Source organism: Procambarus clarkii, chromosome 93, assembly GCF_040958095.1.
Source record: "Procambarus clarkii isolate CNS0578487 chromosome 93, FALCON_Pclarkii_2.0, whole genome shotgun sequence".
Classification (NCBI taxonomy): Eukaryota; Metazoa; Arthropoda; class Malacostraca; order Decapoda; family Cambaridae; genus Procambarus; species Procambarus clarkii.
Window position 1 is genome coordinate 2,724,603 of NC_091242.1, and position 20,970 is coordinate 2,745,572.

The window sequence follows — 20,970 nt, forward strand, 5'->3', positions numbered from 1 at the left end:
TTTTTAACAACAGCATATCTATTTTATATATTCATATTTCTTTGTCCCAACACCTAACCTCTCACGTCTGTTATGACATCCCATACTTCAACACAGCCATGTGTTTATTTTATTCCCAAGTATGGAATATTTATAACGGGTGGGTATCTGGTATCTTGATAACCTCCTTGCTCTCAAACCATTATTTAGTACAAGGCAGGAATGTTGTTCCATCTTTTCTGTCCTACACCAGATAAATCATCAGCTATGTATAACCATAGCTGGTAGTGTTACTCTAATGCATTTAGTGATATAATATATATAATGAGCTTTAAATTCTTAAAGCTCATGATCACAATTTTTTTTTTTAGAAATCATACTGAATGTTTTGCTTCATATTGCCTCTCATTTTGAGGGAACATAAACTTTTATGTACTATACCTCAAAATCTTATCTCTGATATAAACTGACAGAACAATAGGAAAATATAGAAGACATAAAAAAGGGATTTTAGTGCAGAGGATAATTAGAAGGCCATCTTGCACAGAACATTGAGGTGCAGCCATCATCATTTACATACATAATAACGGCACTGCCATTATAACAGACTGGAAGAAATGGAAATAACAGTCTAGCTGCTCTTCACCTCAGTCTAACCAAATAAACATAATTTCCTTCACCTCTAGTCTCTCAATTATCACATGAATTAATACATTATCTAGTACAGTTCCTGAAAAAATTTCCATAAAAAGCTCTCAAATGAACCCCATAAAATGCACTAAAATTCCATGCACGTATCTATAGCCATACGCTATATTAGAGAAGGAATGTTTGAGGATAATTCATCTTTATGCTGAATTATCTCACTCGTACTGTAGGTAATATTGAATTTTTCACAATAGAAAATATCTCCATGTAGGCCTGAACTAGCAAGAGCAAACAAATCTTATGTGCTGTGGTTCATCTCACAATAAACCCCAAGACACTTGCAGTAGAAATATTGTGACTTGTGTAATGCCTTTGTCAGCTTGACAGTTCCAATGCTAACGTGATCGCAAATAAAGCCACTCTAAATGATGGGATTACTGAAGACAATTTTGCTGTTTAGCACAAAATGCTAAAGAAAACAACTCAAGAGATGCGGTATTTTACTACTTTTGCTCTGAATTTTGTTAAACACATTAACTATTCCAGATTTCTTAAGAACATTTCCGATGTCAACTCGTTAAAAAATCAGTTAAAGTTTATGGCAACTTTGGTTGGTTGTCTTTAACCACAAATGGCGATGAAGCCGTAATATGCAATACTATGACTGTCACAACATTAAATATTTAATCATTACTAGATTCTTCTATTCGCTCAGATTTTGCATCAATTTCTTTTATTAACACATAACCAAAGATGTTGAGCCTTAGACAAACCTAATGACCAATTTCATAAATTTGCATGAAAGCCATTTAGTTTTCCACATCATTTAAAATAACACCCACTTCAACAATACGAATAAAAATCAGCCTTTTCTTAGACAAGTTCCAACTGACTTTAACGAGGTTTGGTACCATTAACATGCTGCACAGGAAGGCCACTATGAGGAGATTGCACAAGATGGTGACAAAGATGACCTTGCCCAGTGACTGAAGAGCCAGATTCAACTGCACAACCTCGGTGACAGAACTGCTGAAAGCGCTGCCGCAGGGTTTGACGCAGCTCAGCTCGTTTTTGTTTCACAATTCCCAACCGTGCACGCCATGCACGAACTTCTGCCTCTGGAATTTCTTCATCTTCACACCTTGAGTCCTAAAACAGAGATAAAAATTATCATCAAAGGAATTACTGTAACTTAATATTACAATACTGTGTTCTACATGTATTAAACTTTTTTTTTTTTTAACTATCCATTTACTAATCCTTTTTTATGTCATATATTGGCACTAACCCAACATTTTATAAACCAATAAGCATGAACAGTATAGTAATACAAGTGCTCTATTATACAGCATTGTAAACTTCACCCACTTAGTATACAAGACCCAGCAAAATGTTTAGGTTTAACAAGTAAACAGAACTTATAAACTACAGTTGAATAAAATAATTAAGTCCAACTGAAAATGGTGCAATGTTCTCCCCCATGAATGAAATGTATTTTGTACATTTACTGAAAATTTATATATTATTTATATATTTATATATTATTAATACTGTATATAAATAAGATATATATATATGGCAAATTCATTTAAACTTGGAAAGATCCAAATTCTCTCTCTCACTCTCTCTCATTCTCTTTCTCTTCTCTCATTATCTCTCTTCTCTCATTCTCACTTTCTCCAAAAGCTAGGGAGAATTTTAAGTGAAAATATATACAATTTATGATACAACAAAGTATTACAGAACCACGCAATTATCCCAGTGGTTAATATAACAAAAAACAATCATGGGAACAACTAGTTGACCCCATGATGAGTGTTAACACTAACATCCAACATCTGCTGTAGAGACAGAGTAAATGGCTGAAGGCGCGGGAGTAACGGAGACAGGGGAGGATGCATGTGGTCCACTTGGTCTTCATCTGGAAGGTCATCAGAGTGGCTGTGGTGGTGAGGATGGAGACCTTCGTCTACATGATCATCATGATGGTGGGAACAGAGACCCTCGCCACATGCTACTTCTGAGGAATCCCGTGACGAGCCCCCAGAGCCGTGGGCCGAACAGTAACCCCCATCTCGTGATCCCTGAAATGAGGGAAATAAAATTATTAACACTTTCACTCACGCATGACGAAGTATGGAGTCAAAATTTTAGTACTTTATTTCCATTCATGACGAAGTATGGCATCAAAAATACAAAAAAATTGGCCTGCTTTCGTCTTGGATGCAGGAGAGGCGCGCCGCTGTTTTGATATGCCTATACTCCTGTAGGGAATTTCATTAAGAATACACCGATACCAAAATGAAAGACTCAGGACGAGAATTGAGGTAACAAAGCTGAAAAGAGTTAACACATTTTATTGCTCTTGATGAGCGCTCATGGGGGTAACGCGCTGTCACTTTCTCTGTTTGCTGTGGGTGGTATGCCGGTCTTTTGGACTTTTATATATGCATACACTTCTGTAGGGAATTCTATTGCGAACCCAATGATACCAAAATGAAAGACCTAGTATGAGAATTGAGGTGACCAAAGTGAAAGAGTGTACATTTCATTGCTCATTAGTGCTCCCGGGTAACTCGCTCTCACTTACTCTGTTTTGTGTGGATGGTACACTGGGCTTTCGGACTTTATATGTATTTAATTGCGTAGAGAATTCTATTGCGAACACATTGATATCAAAATGAAAGACCTAGGACAAAAATTGAGGTGAGTAAAGTGAAAAGAGCAAAGAAAAAGAAAGAAAACACCTTTTATCGCTCTTGTGCGCTCCCGGGTAACTCGCTCTCACTTTCTCCGTTTGCTGCAGGTGGTAAGTCGGGCTTTTGGAGTGTATATGCTTTTAGTCCTGTAGAGCTTTCTATTGCAAACACATTGATACAAAATTGAAAAACCTAGGACGAGAATTAAGGTGACAAAATTGAAAAAAAAAAGAGTACACACTTTTCAGTATTACCGCGCGCTCCCATGGAACGTCCAAAATCACTAGGAAAGGTGGAGCGCTGGCTCTCGCGGAGCGAAAGCATTAAAGGAGAAAAAAAACGCACATAGGAATAGAGGAATAGATTGATTGTCAGACAAGAGAATGAATAGGGAGCAAAGGAACAGGAAAGAGCACTGCACATGAAGAACGTGAAACAGAACCACAGCTACACGGCACTGTATTAATAAAATAATAAACTTACAATGTTCCCCCTCTCTCATAACAGTTCCACCAATGAGTGCAGAGACAAAATACAAGAACTGAAACGTGACCATACAAAAACAAGGAAGGATAATGCTGAGGCGAGACACTTCAGGATGAAATGAAAGACCTCTAGGAAACCACTGAAAAATTACTAGGCACATTACTAGAAAATTAGATATGCAAAACAAACTTATGGATCCTAACACAAACTAAACAGAAACAATGACCTAAAGGAAATAGACAAGATGAATTAGAACAGCCTCATTAAACAGAGAAAATAGAGAAAAACAACACTGTTGGAAGATAGAAGAAGAAATAAAATGATTCAAAGAAATTCAAAGTCTTCTATAATGCACTGAAAGCATCAGTAGTGAAAGCTACCTCCATCCATAACTTCAAGGGCAAATACGATAGAACTTTGTCGTTAAGCGAGACTTAAGACTTCCCAGTTCCCAGGTCTAAATGCAAGGAGGCGAGACCCAAAAACACTAATAGGTAAGCACCTTATAATCTATTCCAAGGTTATCTACTTTGCAAAACAAAGCTTTAACAATATGTGAATTTTCATGTCAAAGCATACTGCCAGCATAGAATTATCCGTTTCCTGTTTTTCCTGATGTTTTGCCTATTGGATCATAAATAATGCCCTAATGTGTTTTAGCTTTCTAGTAAAACTATTCTAAATGTACAGTGACTTTTCTGACAGTAAATACAACAAAATATTTAAATACAATATAACATTTAGTTGATGACAGTGCAAGGTTAAGCACACAGATTTTTAACAATTATCATATGGCCAAAAAATTACACAAAATCCAGTTACTGTACTGTACCTCAGCACCCACCTGAGAGCATCTAGACACAAGAGAGTCCGTTGAAGCTGTGCACTCTAGTGGGTGTGGAGAGTTTCGGTGCTGGTGATGGTGATGGATGTGATGGTGGTCGAGCTGGTGGTGGTGGTGGTGATGGTGGTGGTGATAAGGGTCTGGGCTAGAATCACAGCTTTCCTTCTCCTCGCTGCTTCCGCGTTCACTACCTATATCACTAGCTTCCATACTTCCACACTCACTTCTGCACCTTGGAATAACTCCTGTCTGATCAGGAGGTATATGACCATTTCCTAGAGTACCTAAATGAGGGCTACTTATAGGTGGCCCTAAATGAGAACCTCCTCGACAGAAGGCTTCACTGCCAACCTGTGGGAAGTGTTGCAATTAGAAAAAAAATACCAATTACAAACTGTCATCCAAATACTATTATTCTAGTAAGCACTAATAGAAATATCAAATTTTAAATTGCTACCAAAATAAATATTGTGGAACAACACACAACAAAGACATGTCATTGATACAAGATGTGTATGTGAAAAAAAAACTACACAAGTTTTATAAAGTTTAGCATGGATTTAATTTATGCATTATGGAACTAGTGGCATCCTACAGATAAATAGAACAATGCCACTCAAGGGTTCACATGGGATCTAGTTGGTCAAAAATCACCAGAACAATGGGAAGAATTAAAAAATACTAAATGTTTATCAATTCAATGGATTACCTGTTTGTTGGTAGCATTAATGAGGGTCGCACGTTGGCTTGAGCATGTCGATGATGACATGTTGAGTTCGCACTCTCGGCATCCTCCTTCATCCTCCTCACACTGCAAAGTTCACGCTTTCACAAATCTTGACTCGTACGTGTATATTATATTATATTATATTATATTATATTATATTATATTATATTATATTACACACACACACACAAAAGCCGATTCTAATATATTTAGAAAGTTTCACGATGCACCTACCATTGGTTAATATCAGAAACTAATGTAACGTATTAGAATAAATCCTGTGTGGCTAAGCTAAATGCACTCTCAAGAAACCTTTTTAGTAAAATACACTTTCAAAATATATATATAATGAATTTCAAGCACAAAACAAGGTTTTTAAAATACTAAATACAAATTCGAAGACTAACTTGCTTAGCAAAATGAATTATGAGGTTCAATTCCATTATGTGCTACAGAATGGGTATAGGGTGAACAATAAATGAACAAAACTAAGTGGAGCGCTTAACTTCCATCACTGGAATATTTACAGCTTTATTATTCATACAACACATAATGGAAACAACTTGCAAGTGCAAGCCTCTTACATTGTCTTGCCTATATTATGTAAATGTATCAGCTTGAATATTACTAACTTGCATTTTTATTAGCAACGAGTCAGATGAATTGATATCAAATATTGCCAAAGAATAAATAGTTTCTGTGCCGAGGGTAAGGAACAGCTGAGGTGCAACTCATCCGCCAAGGGTAAGGTGCTGAGGTGCAACTCATCCGCCAAGGATAAGGAACAGCTGAGCTGCAACTCATCAGCCAAGGGTAAGGAACAGCTGAGGTGCAACTCATCCGCCAAGGGTAAGGTGCTGAGGTGTAACTCATCCTCCAAGGGTAAGGAACAGCTGAGGTGCAACTCATCCCCCCCCTCACTCCTGCACTCAATGTTCCTGCCCATAACACTCAAAAAGTCTCTTCATAACTCTCACATTCATACTAATATTGTTACTCACAAGGCAAGTGTTCTCCTTCCCCTCCTCATTTTTCTTGCTCTTCTTTTTCTTCTTTTTCTTTTCCTTTTTGGCCTTTTCTCTGAGTTCTTGTCTCTGGAGTTCCTCACAAAGCATCTCAAACTTTGAATAGCCTTGTTTGTCTTCCACGTACAGCTGATTAAGAATGACGTAAACAAAATTGAGAAAATGTTCGTACTAATCTTGGATATACACACATGTTCATGGAGTTCATATACTATACAGTGAAGCCTTGATTTAAGGGAAACTTTGATTTGCTGCAAAGAATTTGCAACCAGACTGAACTAAATATAATGGAACAATTGTCCATGAAATTGAGGCCGTCACAATTTAATGAACCTAAACAGAGGAAGCATACCAACTCATAGTGGTGCATAGAATAGTGGGGTGCACTGCAACTCTGCAGTGCAGAGGGGTGCAGTTTTAGTGGGGTCCCATTGCAAAGTCACTCATTTTGGCATACTTTCATACAATGCAGTGTTTGGCTGCAAATTTGTCATTTTGAGAATAAAAGCAAGATAATACTGAAAATGACATCCCTCATTCACATTGTTGTTTTTTTGCCACCTTGTATATAACAACTCATTGATCCACCATGAATTTTGTGTACAGTAAAATCTGTTCTCAGGATATTTTTAATCCAAAAACTCATCTTTCATACTCCTCATATAAGGCTCTATAGACTTAAGTTGAAAAAACATTTGATATTCTATTGGTTACATCACTATGGAACAAACTAAAGTATACAACACTCCACTGACAAATAGTGCAGGATCCAGCAGCTCCCTATATGTGATGTGGCTTAATTTCATATTGCCCATTTTTACACTTTTTCAAATTTATTTAATTTATTGTTTCATGACCCATCCAGAATGTAGTTCTCTACATCAGCACAAATACATTAATACAGCCACAGTGCTAGCTACCACATAATAAATGAAGATTGCATTTATTCAATTTATTTCTACCCCATGCTTACCTCAAAGTTTCTTTTGAGAGTGTCCAAAGCCACGTGAAAGAGAATATCCCATGTCTGCTCCTCTTCACGCATTCGAGTATGGATTCGCTGAAGTCGCTCATACAAAAACAGTCCTAAGCAGGTCAATACCTCCTCTTGTGCTATTTCTAACGTTTTAGCATGTCTTTCACGTCTGAGGATACATTCAAAATTATTACCAATGGGAACAATATATTAAAAAATGTAATTAATGTAACCTGTATAAATTAAAATGGTTTTTAAATTATCCTTTTTATGAGAACATTAAAATTAAGGAATATGGAGAGTGATGAGCATGTATAGAGTTGACAGAGTTCTGTTACTGTAGATTTTATGTCAGTTGTGTTGATAATTTGATTGTTCAGAGTACATATGGATGGTGTCATTAGAGAGGTCAAGGTAAAAGCATAAGAGAAGGGTTGTATGTATATCTAGCGTATAGCTTTAATAACTGCAATACAGTATGTCAAATCTGATGTATGTAGATCATACACTTCAGTACAGAATGATGCAGATTATGTAGATTAGCCAACATAAAGATGCAATAATAATGCATCTTATTGATGAATTGGACCACAAAGTGACTTTGAACAACGATAGTTTTGGTCATGGATAAAGTAAGTTTGTATTAAATCTATGTTAATGGAGAAATGCTAGAGGTGGTCGATCACTTTAAATACCTGGGCAGTAAGCTTACCTAATTATATTTACCAAGAGCGAGATCTAGCTCTAGAGTCCTGCCTCATAACTATTGTACCTTGTGCATTTATACATCCCAACGTTCCAGTACTACACTTGCTCTTGAAGCTATAAATGATGCTTGCTTCCACCAACTCTGGCTCAAATTCATTCCACTTGTTTACCTCCTGCACTGCATACCAATATTTCCTTACATTTCTCTGGCTCATCTGTGTTTCCAACTTCCATCTGTGCCCCCTCGTTCTGTTGTCCCTCACCTGGAAAAAGACTTGACTATCCAATTTATCCCCTCAGTATTTTGTATGTTGTGATTAAATTATCTCATTCATCTCTCTTCTAGTGTCAATATACTTGGATCTTTAAGCAAGTTCTCACAGCTTATTTCTCTTAGTGTTTGTAAATTTGTGATTGATACTAGAGGAATGTGAGCAAGCAAAACTTCAAAAGTAAAGTGAGTTAAGGGAAGAAAGTGATTAGTGCAATGAAACCCCGATTCAACAAAACATGATGGAATAGGAATACATGAAGACAGAGGGTCATATGATGAGTGGAGGAGCCCAATATTTATGTAGGAATGCACAGAGAATAGTCACACTGACATGACTGCATCAATGAGAAAATCTGTAGGAGCTGTGATGTCGTGGCCTGGTTGACTAGGGTGTGAGAGTGGGAACACCCACCGCATAGGTTCAAACCCCTCATCACAGCTCCTACAAATTTTCTCATTTATGTAGGAATTCTTAACAATGGTGTACTATGAATATGAAAAATCAAGAAATAGCAGTAGAAATGGATACTATACAAATAATGTGTGGCAATTTGTGAACAATAGTGCAACGAATGAAAATGTGAAAAAAACGTGGGGTGTAAGGTCAAACTAAAAGTCCGAGGAGTGTATAGTAGTTTGGGTATTATGAGGATATAATTATATATGTAGGATTGATATAATTTGAATAATAAGTGTATTTGAGCGAGCTTGAGGGTAGGTGGAGGAGTGTGTCAGAAAGAAGATTGGCAGACATTGTGAGATATGACGAATGAATGTGTCGGGAAGCAGTGATTGAGTATGAAGAATGTGTGTGATACAGTACGAGACTAGATTGGGTGGACATAGTTTCTAAGGAGAGTGACTGTTCAGGTTGTGCATGACAACTAGTGAGGAGTACTGTACACCTGGTTTTATGAAGCAGTGGAGTTCTGCTGTGCAGAGTTGCTCGAGTGTGGTGTCTATTTATCCATGTAATGTAAATAATGTTAGAAATGTTTGTAATACAACCTTTCATGTTATTACTCAAGTAGAAAATAGGGTAATTATTGATGATGCTAATGTTTAGAATAAAACAAATTAAATATTAATAGAAACTGTAAATAATTTAAGATATGAACCAAGAGTGTCACAAAACTTTCCATCCCAACAACACCTAGATTAAGATGAGGTTTTTTTACTTACCATCTCTCTCTCCTTAACTTTTGTTTGTATCCATCAAACTACATTATGTTTCACAGCCGACACCCCTACTCAATTAGCATGTAAAATTTTCCCAAAGAGATTGACCTCTTGATGTATTAAATGCTTACCAAGGACTTCAGGCCATCCTCAGTAAGACAAGGTATCTTAGCAAAATACTTTCTAGCAATTAAAACATCTCTCCACAATTTCCATACTAAAAAATTACACACTTGTATCTATGCTTATATCTAAGTATTATATACAAGTCAAACCAGTTGAGGATGAGGAAGAGCATGTGATTGTAACTCCTTGGTTAGGAGAGATGGCATCACAAGTGACCACTTTAAGGTCACGTGGTTTGGAATCGAGGCAAAAATGCACACCAGGCTGTGTTATGATAGTGCAACTGCTCAACATCTGCCTGGGCAACACACAATTAGAATAAGAATTACCTATCAAGTTCCTGGGAGGGGATTGGTGTTTAATTCTCAGACAGAACTAAAGTTACCTCTAGATGAGGAGTAAAGATAGTGAATGGCTTTGACAAGATATATGGGAGAACAATGTTCCAAGTTAATACAAGAAAGAACTACAAGCAAAACAAAATTACGAAACAAACCAAGGAGAAACTACTACAATAAGATAGGACAAATGTGGCGAGTGTGACAACCAGCATAATGTGCCTACATGGTCACAACCTGTGCTCTGTAGATGGTAGCATCATCATCATCTTTGGCCTCTTGACAACAATATCAAACTTTGCCTTTGCTCAAGTTTAAGCATCAGTCACAACCTATGCTCAAGTTTAAGCATCATTCACAACCTTTGCTCAAGTTTAAGCATCCGTCACAAATGTTAAATAGATGAAGAAAACCTCATTACTTAAGAGACCAAATATTAAGTAGACTCAAACAGACCAACAGACAGGACTTGAGTATACATACATAATGTATGAACATACACACACACAGATGGACAACATAATGGTGCATGTAATATTATGACCTACAAATTGGTTCGAGGAGAGGTAGTTCTCCAGTACAGTAACTAACCTGTTCTGCATAGAGCTGTAAACTTACAAGTTATTAAAGCTCTTGTATTCTATGCACAGGACCTTTTTTTAGTCCTCTCAGAAGACAAACTGAGCAAATTAAAAATATAACAACATATATATAATGCTCTTTTTCATACAAAATATAAAGCTTCAGGAAAAACTTTGTGGTTTTGAAGAGTGACCAATGTCTAAGGAATCTCACCAACACAACAATCCAAATGAAGATGGGCCAACTTAAAAAATTACTGCAGGAACTGTACCAAATGGCAATGTAGCCCGTGCCCAACAAAATTATATATATATATATATATATATATATATATATATATATATATATATATATACTAAAAGATGTTAAAACAGATTAAGCACAAGTATTAAATATAAAATAAAAATAAAAACTTGGTAAGACAGCAACACCACACAACAAAGAATATCACAACAATTTGTAAGACAAAATACAATTAACAACAAAGACTATTGTTGCTTTTATTACAGTGTACATAGTTTCTCTGCTTTAAGGAGCAAAAAACCAATCACCAAGAAAGGACAGAGAAGCATTTTATGAAAAGGTGGTTAGAGATAATAAAAATACAATAGCCTACCGAGAAAAAAATACAAATTAATAATGAAGGTAAACCAAAATGAAACTGCATAATCCTCATGATAAAATATTTGGCAAGATGTAAACAATCTATACTGTAATGACTGGCATTTTACATAAATTTCAAATTGACTTTATTTTAATTTAATTGTCAGCGAGTATTGTAGTCTAACTCTTACAAGTTGTGTATGAGAGAGAGAGAGACAGAGAGAGAGAGAGCGTGAGCGAGTTTGTCCGAGGAGTTATGTTTATATAAGCATAATGATGCTGCCTGCAGTCGCATGTGGCATCTCACCCCACTACCCCAATTCTCAAAGAAGCCCCGAGAAGACAGAAGGAGGTACCATGAGGCGAGAGCTGCTGTGAGGTGCTAACCTCACAGCAGCACAGACGTTACTCTCTTTGTACAGAACTGTTGTATTTTAGGTATATGTTAATTTCACTCACATGTTAAACAAAAATACATGTAATATATGCATATAAATTGATTGTTTAAAACCTTCAATTCAGAAGTTATTTAGTTTAATGTTTAATATTTTCATTTTAATTATGGGTGACAAATTTTATGTATTGAATCTTAGTTATTTTATTTATTTTTTGTAAATTACATCGTATGTCACTCTTTGAATTTCACCCCTGTATATTCATTAATTTCCCTTCCTTTACATTACATAAAGTGCTTCCCCCTTACTTCATATCACAAATATACCACCTCCCTTCCCCTAACAATATATTTAATTGTTCAACAATGTCATGGGAATAGACAAGACAACAAACGATATCTTTGAGCAAGTCTTGGAAAGATCTACATATAGTGTGTGTACTGTATATATAATTGTTAGATATCTCTTACCTGCCTTGAAGTTCAGGCTCCGCTCTAGTGATGATATGAGTAATATAATCGGTATCAGCAGGCACGTGAATGTGTCTCTTGGCTTCACATCGACGAATTCCAGCATACAGCGAGGCAACGTATCCTTTTTCTTTAGCAAGATCTATGGTAATGTGCCCCACAAGGATATCAAATGCTCTATGAACCTAAAATGCAAACATTACTAAAATTACCAGCAGAATTCCTAATCCATGAACCTACAATGTAAATGATCAAATTACAAAAAATATTCACTGGCAAGATGAAAATAAATCTGAGAATAGACACCAAAAATATCTGTAAAAACTTGCTGCAAGACTGAAAAGGTAATTTTTTTAACGATCACATTACTGTGATTTTCATCCGGTCATGAAGGTAATCGTAGTTCCCACCATCACAGAGCAGGAAAATACTCTCATCTGTGAAGATGTTAAACATCCTATGCAGCCATTTTGGAATTTGTTCCAAAATGTTATTAAGGTCAGGTATAAATGAAAGACCTATATCTGTGAAAGTCACTTAGTAGCTTCCATAGGCAGGGTACTGCTCTTTGCTCTTTCCATGGACAATATACACACAGACTAGGCATCCCAACATCTTGCATTGGTGTAACAGCAACATTTTCACACATCCCTGTCAAGTTATTTAAGTCCATACACCTAAAATGAAAGTATTTATAGTAACTAATTGGTGGAAAGTACCAATATGTAGTGATGGACCACCAAAAAGTTAACATTTGAATTATTGAATTTAGACAAACGAAAATTTTTAATGGCAACATAAATATAACACCTAATTTAACTTCTCCTAGGAGGTTAAGTTAGTAATGCAATGCTATCTAATATAGCATTGCATAATATAGATAGCTCTCCTAATGCAGGCTATCTTAGGCCTAATATAGTACATATATGTGCTATACTAGGCCTAGGAATATTTTAGTTTTTAACTTTATATTTTCCAGATTATAAAAGTGGTTTACTGGTGGTACTTTTAACCAAATAGTTAATATAAGTAGTACAATCATTTCAGGGGAATGCTGTAATGTTAACACTGAATTATTCAAGAAGAAATTACCTCTATTGCATAACCAAAGAAAAGACAATTTCTACCCAAGTTTTCAGTGTTACCGAGAAGGTTGGCCACTGCAGTCATTGTGGACATTAGCAATGGTCAAGCCAAATAAACCAATGGGCAGTTTCTTTCACCTAATGGCCTTGTTCACTTAGCAGTAAATAGGTACCTGGGAGTTAGACAGCTGCTACAGGTTGCTTCCTGGGGATTAGTGCGCACATGTATGCACATGCACATTTAGAGAAATATGTGTAATAGTCATAATAGGGGAAAAGAGATTGGTTTGAAAGGAGTCCAAGAGCTAATTGCTCATTTCTGCAGGCACAAATAGTAAATACACACACAGGGCTATGGCAAATTTGTGATGATGTTTGGGTTCACCCTGGACCCTCACCAAGTTGTGACCAAGACATCGTCACTTTCATTTTATTTTCTGTGTGAATCGGCTTATTTGTAGCAGCCAAGTTATTGTGACTCGAGACATTTACCTTGTTCTTGCACTCCTGACAGAATCGATGTTTACGGAGGTAGTTATCAAGCGTGGTCAAAAGATGGTCGGCACAGACAAGAGTTACAGTATCTCGGCAAGTGCTATCCATCACTTCCCACACATCTCGCCACGAACGTCCACCAGGCCGGCATCTCACCCCCTCCATGGAATGAAGTACACACCGTCCAGACTTCTTCAATTTTGGGATGTTATCTAACACTACACTTAGAGCTAACCTGTAAATAACAATAAGATGTACAGTACAGTATTGAAAACAAAATTGTATTACACAGTAATCAAAGTACAGTACAGTATATCAATGGTTAAAACAAAAGATCTAAATGAGGATGGATTTATACTCTTTCAGGTACAGAGAGCCCATAATTGATTGTTCAAAGCCTCACTAGTCATGGACAAGGCTGTGTATCTGATGTGGAAAATTCCACCTACTATATCTATATTATTATTTAAGGAATCATTATTTCTATATCATATCTATATTTTACATCAATCACATCAGAATCATATCGGATTCATTATATTGTATAATACATCAACTAGATCCTACATGACAATGGCCATTTGGTCAAATTCAATTTACATAAGGGTCCATATGTGTCTACGTGACTTTGTGCAGGATTTTTCAAGGATCTAGACGGTTCCAGAAGATCTTAATTGAAAAATAGTTGGAACATCAATCGGGTTCCGGTGAGGATTAAATCAAATATTCTTTTCTTAATATACGTAAATCAAATATTCAAATCAAACCAACCCACACATGCCCCCAAACTCACAGTGACAACTTTAATTCTCATTACAAACAGCAATAATTTTATCGCAAATCTTTAAATGTTGATATTCAAGATTAGAACTCAAGACAAGTGTGTAGTTCATCTTTTCTACCCATATTACTGAAATACTCATTCAGCATTTCAAAATAAATTATGAAATAAACAATTCACAAGCTCATCATGGAGAACTATCTTTGTTCTCACACAATGTTCTTAAAAAGATGAAGATCATCTTATGCCGACTTTTTTAAATGAAACACAGACACGAAAATAATGCAAACAATCAATCTATATCTATAAGAGAGTGTACAGTATGTGTTTCTGTCCATGGTTAGAGGACCAGACACTTGGGGGTTAGCTTTGTCCAACTTTCCAGGTCGTGAATGGTCTGGGGTACGGGACAGACATAGGCTGGTCGGGGTTGCCAGAATTCAAAAGGGAACAGTGTGAACAGTGAAGACATTATTCACTGATCTTGAGAAATTGTAATTATCTACTCATGCTTTAGCCATAGTAGCATTAAAATAAATTACCCTCCCATAACTTCAAAGGTTTCAAAGGCTTTCTCAAGCCCTGCCCCCTTTCTCAAAGTCAATGGGTAATTAATATACCGCAAGTGCTCTGATATTACATTACAATATTCAAAGTTGATACGAGTAGGTTCAGAAAATAAAAAGTTTGACAAAAGTGATGGTTTAGTAAGGTTAATAACAGCACAAGAGGACTACACACATCCAAAAAGCACTCACCCATGATCACTAAATAAGGCCCCTAATGATCTCGCTTGAAGGGCATACTTGCGAAGAACAGTGAGAAACCCATTGCTAGTGATTACTAGTGGCTCCAGCGCAGGGTGACCCGAGTCCTTCAGCTGGTTAAAGAGCCGCTCCACACTGTCAATCAATTACATGTATTGCATTAGTACAACAACATGCACGTTAATATTTATTAATCAACAAAGTAGGCTGAAAATATAACGATAAAAATAAATACCAAATTTGATGACAAAACAGATTTACAGCAAAAGTTAAACTCTGCCACCACTCACAAATGACTAACCCTGAACAAAACACACAAGGAAGCTCACAACTACGAGAGGCAAATAATAAACAAAAATAAACAAACGAAAAACAAACATTATAAACATTTCTTGGCAGTTATTTAATAATATAAATTTATATTCTCCAGTACTGTACAGTACTTGTAAACACTTAACAAATTGTGAGGCTTTAGTTTGATAAGATCATATAAAAAAAATAATCCTTAATTTTCTCATAAATAATTCACCGTGAATTATATACATACATATACAGTGTGTGTATTATATACATACATACATACATACATACATACATACATACATACATACATACATACATACATACATACATACACACACACACACACTGTACTGCATGTTAAATTTTAAATTTTGCCCCGAAGGGCGAGTTTATTGGGCAGCCCCACTATATGTTTTTTTTCCTATTCTAAACATAAGTTTACAAGTAGCCAGATTCCAATTTATGTTTACACTGCAGGCATCACTTTCCACTAGCATTATTATATGGTAATCAATGAACAAATCCACAAGGGCCGTGACGAGGATTTGAACCTGCGTCCAAGAGCATCCCAGACGCTGCCTTGGATGCTCTCGGACACAGGTTCGAATCCTCGTCACGGCCCTTGTGGAATTGTTCATTTGATGCATCACGCAATTGTGATTTCTGTGTAATGGTAATCAATATAACTACACACATTCAAAGCAGAATGCTGACATACTATACTGGCACAGTGGAATCTTGCTCACCAATTTACTCCAGTTTCTCCTGTTCCTTTGTTTAAAAGTTTGATCCATTTCTCAATATTTTTAAACTTTTTAAAATAAATTTGTGCTTTTTTTTTTAGTGCATATTACTAGTGTACATTTATATTACTGAAATCACATGGAAAAATCCTATTTTATTATAAAAATTCCACAATTTCTTGGTTTTGTGGAACTACAAATGTAAATGATTTCTCTTGCCTCAAATTTTCTGGTGACTGGATTTTGTTTCAACAAGCTTTCAAAAAAATGCACAGTATATACAATAATATAATGCATACCTCTCTCTATAACAGTATTACTGTATCAACAATGTATTTTACAACACATCAAATTGATTGCATACACATGCTCAACTTGAAGCTATATAATTACAGTATTATATATTCATATCTGAAGAACAGTACACTGATTGATGGATGATTACATAAATCTCCACTCAATTCCCAACAGGAATAGTCAAACAAGATGACAGGATCGTGTGGCCAAACAGGAGCACAGGAGGTATCCCCAAAGATGGCATTCTTAACTAAAAATGTATCCTTCCAAAACAGGATATTGCTATACATAAAACATAAAAAAACTGAAACAGTTGCAGCCACGATACATAAATATTTGTTATTAATTACTCAAACAAGCATTATAAAAGCATTTCCTGCTATTGCCACTATTACTTTCGGGATATTTTTCAAACCCACAATTACCTACATGAACATTACCAAAAGCAGCAGCTATAAAAATCCAACCTCATGGAGCCACTTACCTTCTCCGACAGCCAACACATGCTACTGTCTGAGCGAGTCTCGTGAACAACACTTTAGAGGGAACCATCAGTGCAGCCACGACTTCATCCTTGCTCAGGGCATTATACTGTCTAGTAAAGGATTCGTCACATCGCCGCTTTGTAGTGCTACCGGTAACATCACAGCCATCACACGATTCCCCCAGTTGCATTGTCATCTGCAGGACAAAAAATATAAAATATTTAAAATAGTGCTAAAATAATAGGTACAGTGTTATTAAAATACAATACAGTACAGAAGGCTACAGTATCCGATTCAAATTAGGCAACAAAACTACAAACTGTCACTATCCTATACCCACATAAAAGTGCCAATACACAATACAGAATGCAGACGATGAGACACAATAACGTGGCTGAAGATATGAAGACTATACCAAGCGCCAGAAGACGAGGAGACACCTAGATGAAGTCGTCTCCTCATCTTCTGGTGTGCGGATTAGTCATTCTATTATTCTATTCAATTCTATTCAATCGTTATTCTATTCAATATAGAATAGTAGAGTGGGCAAAAATGCATGAACATGTTGGAATTCCAGCTCAATCGTAATTTTGTAAATATACTGTACATCAGTCTCTCTGACACCAAGACCTAGTTCCACAGGTGGACTACCTAGAGATGTGACACAAGGGGACGTGCGCACACCCAGTCTGCACATGTGCACCCCAAACAGGGGTATCCCATTCTCCTCATCTATTACTTTGAGTTAGTACAGGCATTCACCAAAAGATTACCCTTCACATCCCTGAATTCACTGATAATTCTGAATCACTTTTGGGACCTTTCCTCCAAGTACAGGAAATCAGTTGGGCATCATGTCAACACCCAGTAGGCCCAAGAGAAAACAATGAGGTGCCAATTGTAAAGAAAATGGAATATAAGAAGGTGGAAAGAAGTTTCAATAAAAATGAAGTTGCAGCAGAATTCAGGGTGATGAAAACAAAATTAAGTATTATACTTTTTTTGTTTTTTTGCAAAAAATGGGTATTGATGATGCAGTGTGGCAGTGGTACTAACATAAGTAGAATAAATAAAAATTATCTGCAAGATGTTGGGATATTCCATGCTAAAATGAACATCACTGAGAAGTGTGTATTGAGCACTTTAAACCATCATGAAAAAGTGTGGTGCCACTAACCAGCAGAATTTTAATTTAGGCAATTTGTTTATTAACTGGAGTACTGAACGGGTTCCAAAAGTAGCACTACTCAACAAATAAGCCATTAACAACATCTCACTTTATATATACTGATTAATGGACTAAAGCATTAACTGACAACAGTGACCAACATGGAACATTAGAAATACACAAGTGGTCAGTTTACAGCCAGTCAGCAAACAGTTAACTTTATTGACCATTTATAATTTAATCAGCAGTGTGACATGATAAAATTACATCCTATTGTTCTGGAAACTGCTACAGCACCTTACTGCAGGGACCTACCAAGTCTGGTAATGGAGGCAACCCACAAGCATCCTGTCACATGTTTCCGTACCCTTAAGGTGATATTTTCACTTGCAAAGAACCCTTATCTCAGACTCAACTATCCTAAAAAGACATTTTAGATATCTGTAAGATCCTAATACTTTAAAAACCACTGAAATAGCCCTATGTACTTCATAAAGGTGGTAGTAAAGCACACCCAAGCTACAGACCGATAACATTTTATATATTATTGCAAAGTGGTTGAAACCTATATTATAAAATGTGCCGAGATTATTCAATGATCGATTGATAAAGATTAAGCCATCTAAGAGGTGGTACAGTCATGAACAGCCAGTAAGCTAGTGATTTGTTTTAGATTCGCTACTCTAAACAAAAAGTGCCAAGCAGCACAAGCTATGGTGAGCCTGTCGAACTCACCTGACACAGAAGATGTGCCGAGATTATTCATCAGTAAATGATGGAATCTGACAAATGTGTCCTTAGCCTACATAACTTAGGCCTAAATATAATGGATACAATGGATACTGGTCAACAGAGCACTGCATATGATGTCACAATAACATGGCTGAAAATATGAAGAAATGACAACGTTTCGGTTCAGGACAGACCAAAACGTCATTGTTTCTTCATTCTCTGATGTGTGGTTTGGTCATCAATAGAGCACTGCACTAGAAGATAAGTTATCACTGCACCTGAAGGCATAATTATGGTTAACTTATTATATACCTGTATTCAACTTCTACAACACCCTATGACCAGTACCTAAACACTAATGCAGCACCCCAGAAGTCTAGGTTATATACAATACTGTATATTTAAAATAATTCAAATAAGCATGGGTTCATTATTTAGATAATTCATCTGTTAAGCCAACATATAAAAAAATACTTCCTCTGGAATTAGACAATTTCTAAAAATGCCTAGAACAGCATTAGGATAATAACATACTCTGAAAAGAGAGTAAAGAAGTTTGCTAGACACAAACCCACGATAATTGCTTGTTAACATTCTAGAATATATTCTAAAACAGGGATTTTAGAATATGCATGTGTCTCACAACCGCTGAACCATGTTGACAGTAAATAGATCACTTCATACAGAAAACAGTTCACATATATACCAATTTTAAAATCTAACAAACCTTACTTTAGCCTCCCTTAACTTACTTTGCTCATCCTAACCCATAATAATAAGTGAAATATATTGTTATATATATTGAATGTTAAAACCATTTACCAGAAATACAACACCAACGGCTGAACTCTTAATAAATAAATAACTTACGAATGATATGACCTACCTTCCTACATATCTGTCTACAATATGATCTTCCTGATCTGAAACTATGCTTTTTGCCACCTGCCTGCCTTTCTGCTCCTTACTTCCCCCTAACCTGCATCCCAATCCTCGCCTCACTGCCTGCCTGTCTTCCTTCCTGCTCCTTACCCCTGCCCAACATCCCACTCCCCACCAATGCCCCACTTCCCTCTCCCCACCAATGCCCCACTTCCCTCTCCCCACCAATGCCCCACTTCCCTCTCCCCACCAATGCCCCACTTCCCTCTCCCCACCAATGCCCCACTTCCCTCTCCCCACCAATGCCCCACTTCCCTCTCCCCACCAATGCCCCACTTCCCTCTCCCCACCAATGCCCCACTTCCCTCTCCCCACCAATGCCCCACTTCCCTCTCCCCACCAATGCCCCACTTCCCTCTCCCCACCAATGCCCCACTTCCCTCTCCCCACCAATGCCCCACTTCCCTCTCCCCACCAATGCCCCACTTCCCTCTCCCCACCAATGCCCCACTTCCCTCTCCCCACCAATGCCCCACTTCCCTCTCCCCACCAATGCCCCACTTCCCTCTCCCCACCAATGCCCCACTTCCCTCTCCCCGCCAATGCCCCACTTCCCACTCCCTGCCAATGCCCCACTTCCCACTCCCCGCCAATGCCCCACTTCCCACTCCTCGCCCCTGCCCTTTCTCCGTCTTTATCCTCCTGGTTCCTGCCCCCTGCTTCACGCCCTCTTCCCTTGCTCCTCCCCCCCACCACCCAGCTGGTCAAGGCGGCACCCTGGGAGGCCGTGGCACCCTGGGGACTGCCATACTCGGCCCCCACCTGATCTCCTCTGCCGCCATTTGTCATGCCCGGACCCCGCACCTGCCATCCTCGGCCCACAGCTCCAATACTCACTATTTTGCTATCATAGACGGAGAGGGGAAGTTGCCTCCTGCCGAGCCTGACACCCGCCTCGTCCTCGTAAACACCAACCAACTTGGCCATTCTCAGCACTCTCTCACGGATCTTTGGCAACGCAGCTTATATCACGTCCTTCTCCACGTTCCTTCCGGCTTGTTAATGGCCCAACATGTCCCCTCCGAGATTCACGAATGAGCAATTCTCACAAAAATTGTGGTCGGGTGTCTCTCAGTCGCTACTTCACATTGGTTTCGTTGATGGCAACTGTCC

General features: G+C 37.5%; 1 protein-coding gene across 2 annotated transcripts; it reads right to left on the reverse strand.

Annotated features, from left to right (window-relative positions):
- LOC123746837 (gametogenetin-binding protein 2) lies at positions 1-20,970 on the reverse strand. 2 transcript variants are annotated; one of them, XM_045728632.2, is made up of 11 exons: positions 20,695-20,970; positions 17,015-17,211; positions 15,179-15,322; positions 13,637-13,874; positions 12,060-12,244; positions 7,382-7,553; positions 6,385-6,537; positions 5,366-5,467; positions 4,645-5,007; positions 2,457-2,711; positions 1-1,776 (listed from the first exon to the last, which is right to left on the reverse strand). In XM_045728632.2, exons 1-11 carry the CDS (start codon positions 20,782-20,784, stop codon positions 1,522-1,524), a joined length of 2,154 nt encoding a protein of 717 aa, XP_045584588.1. In that variant the 5' UTR covers positions 20,785-20,970; the 3' UTR covers positions 1-1,521. The 2 variants fall into 2 exon arrangements, with proteins under 2 accessions (XP_045584588.1, XP_045584589.1); XM_045728633.2 differs by having other exon boundaries at positions 4,657-5,007; positions 20,695-20,966.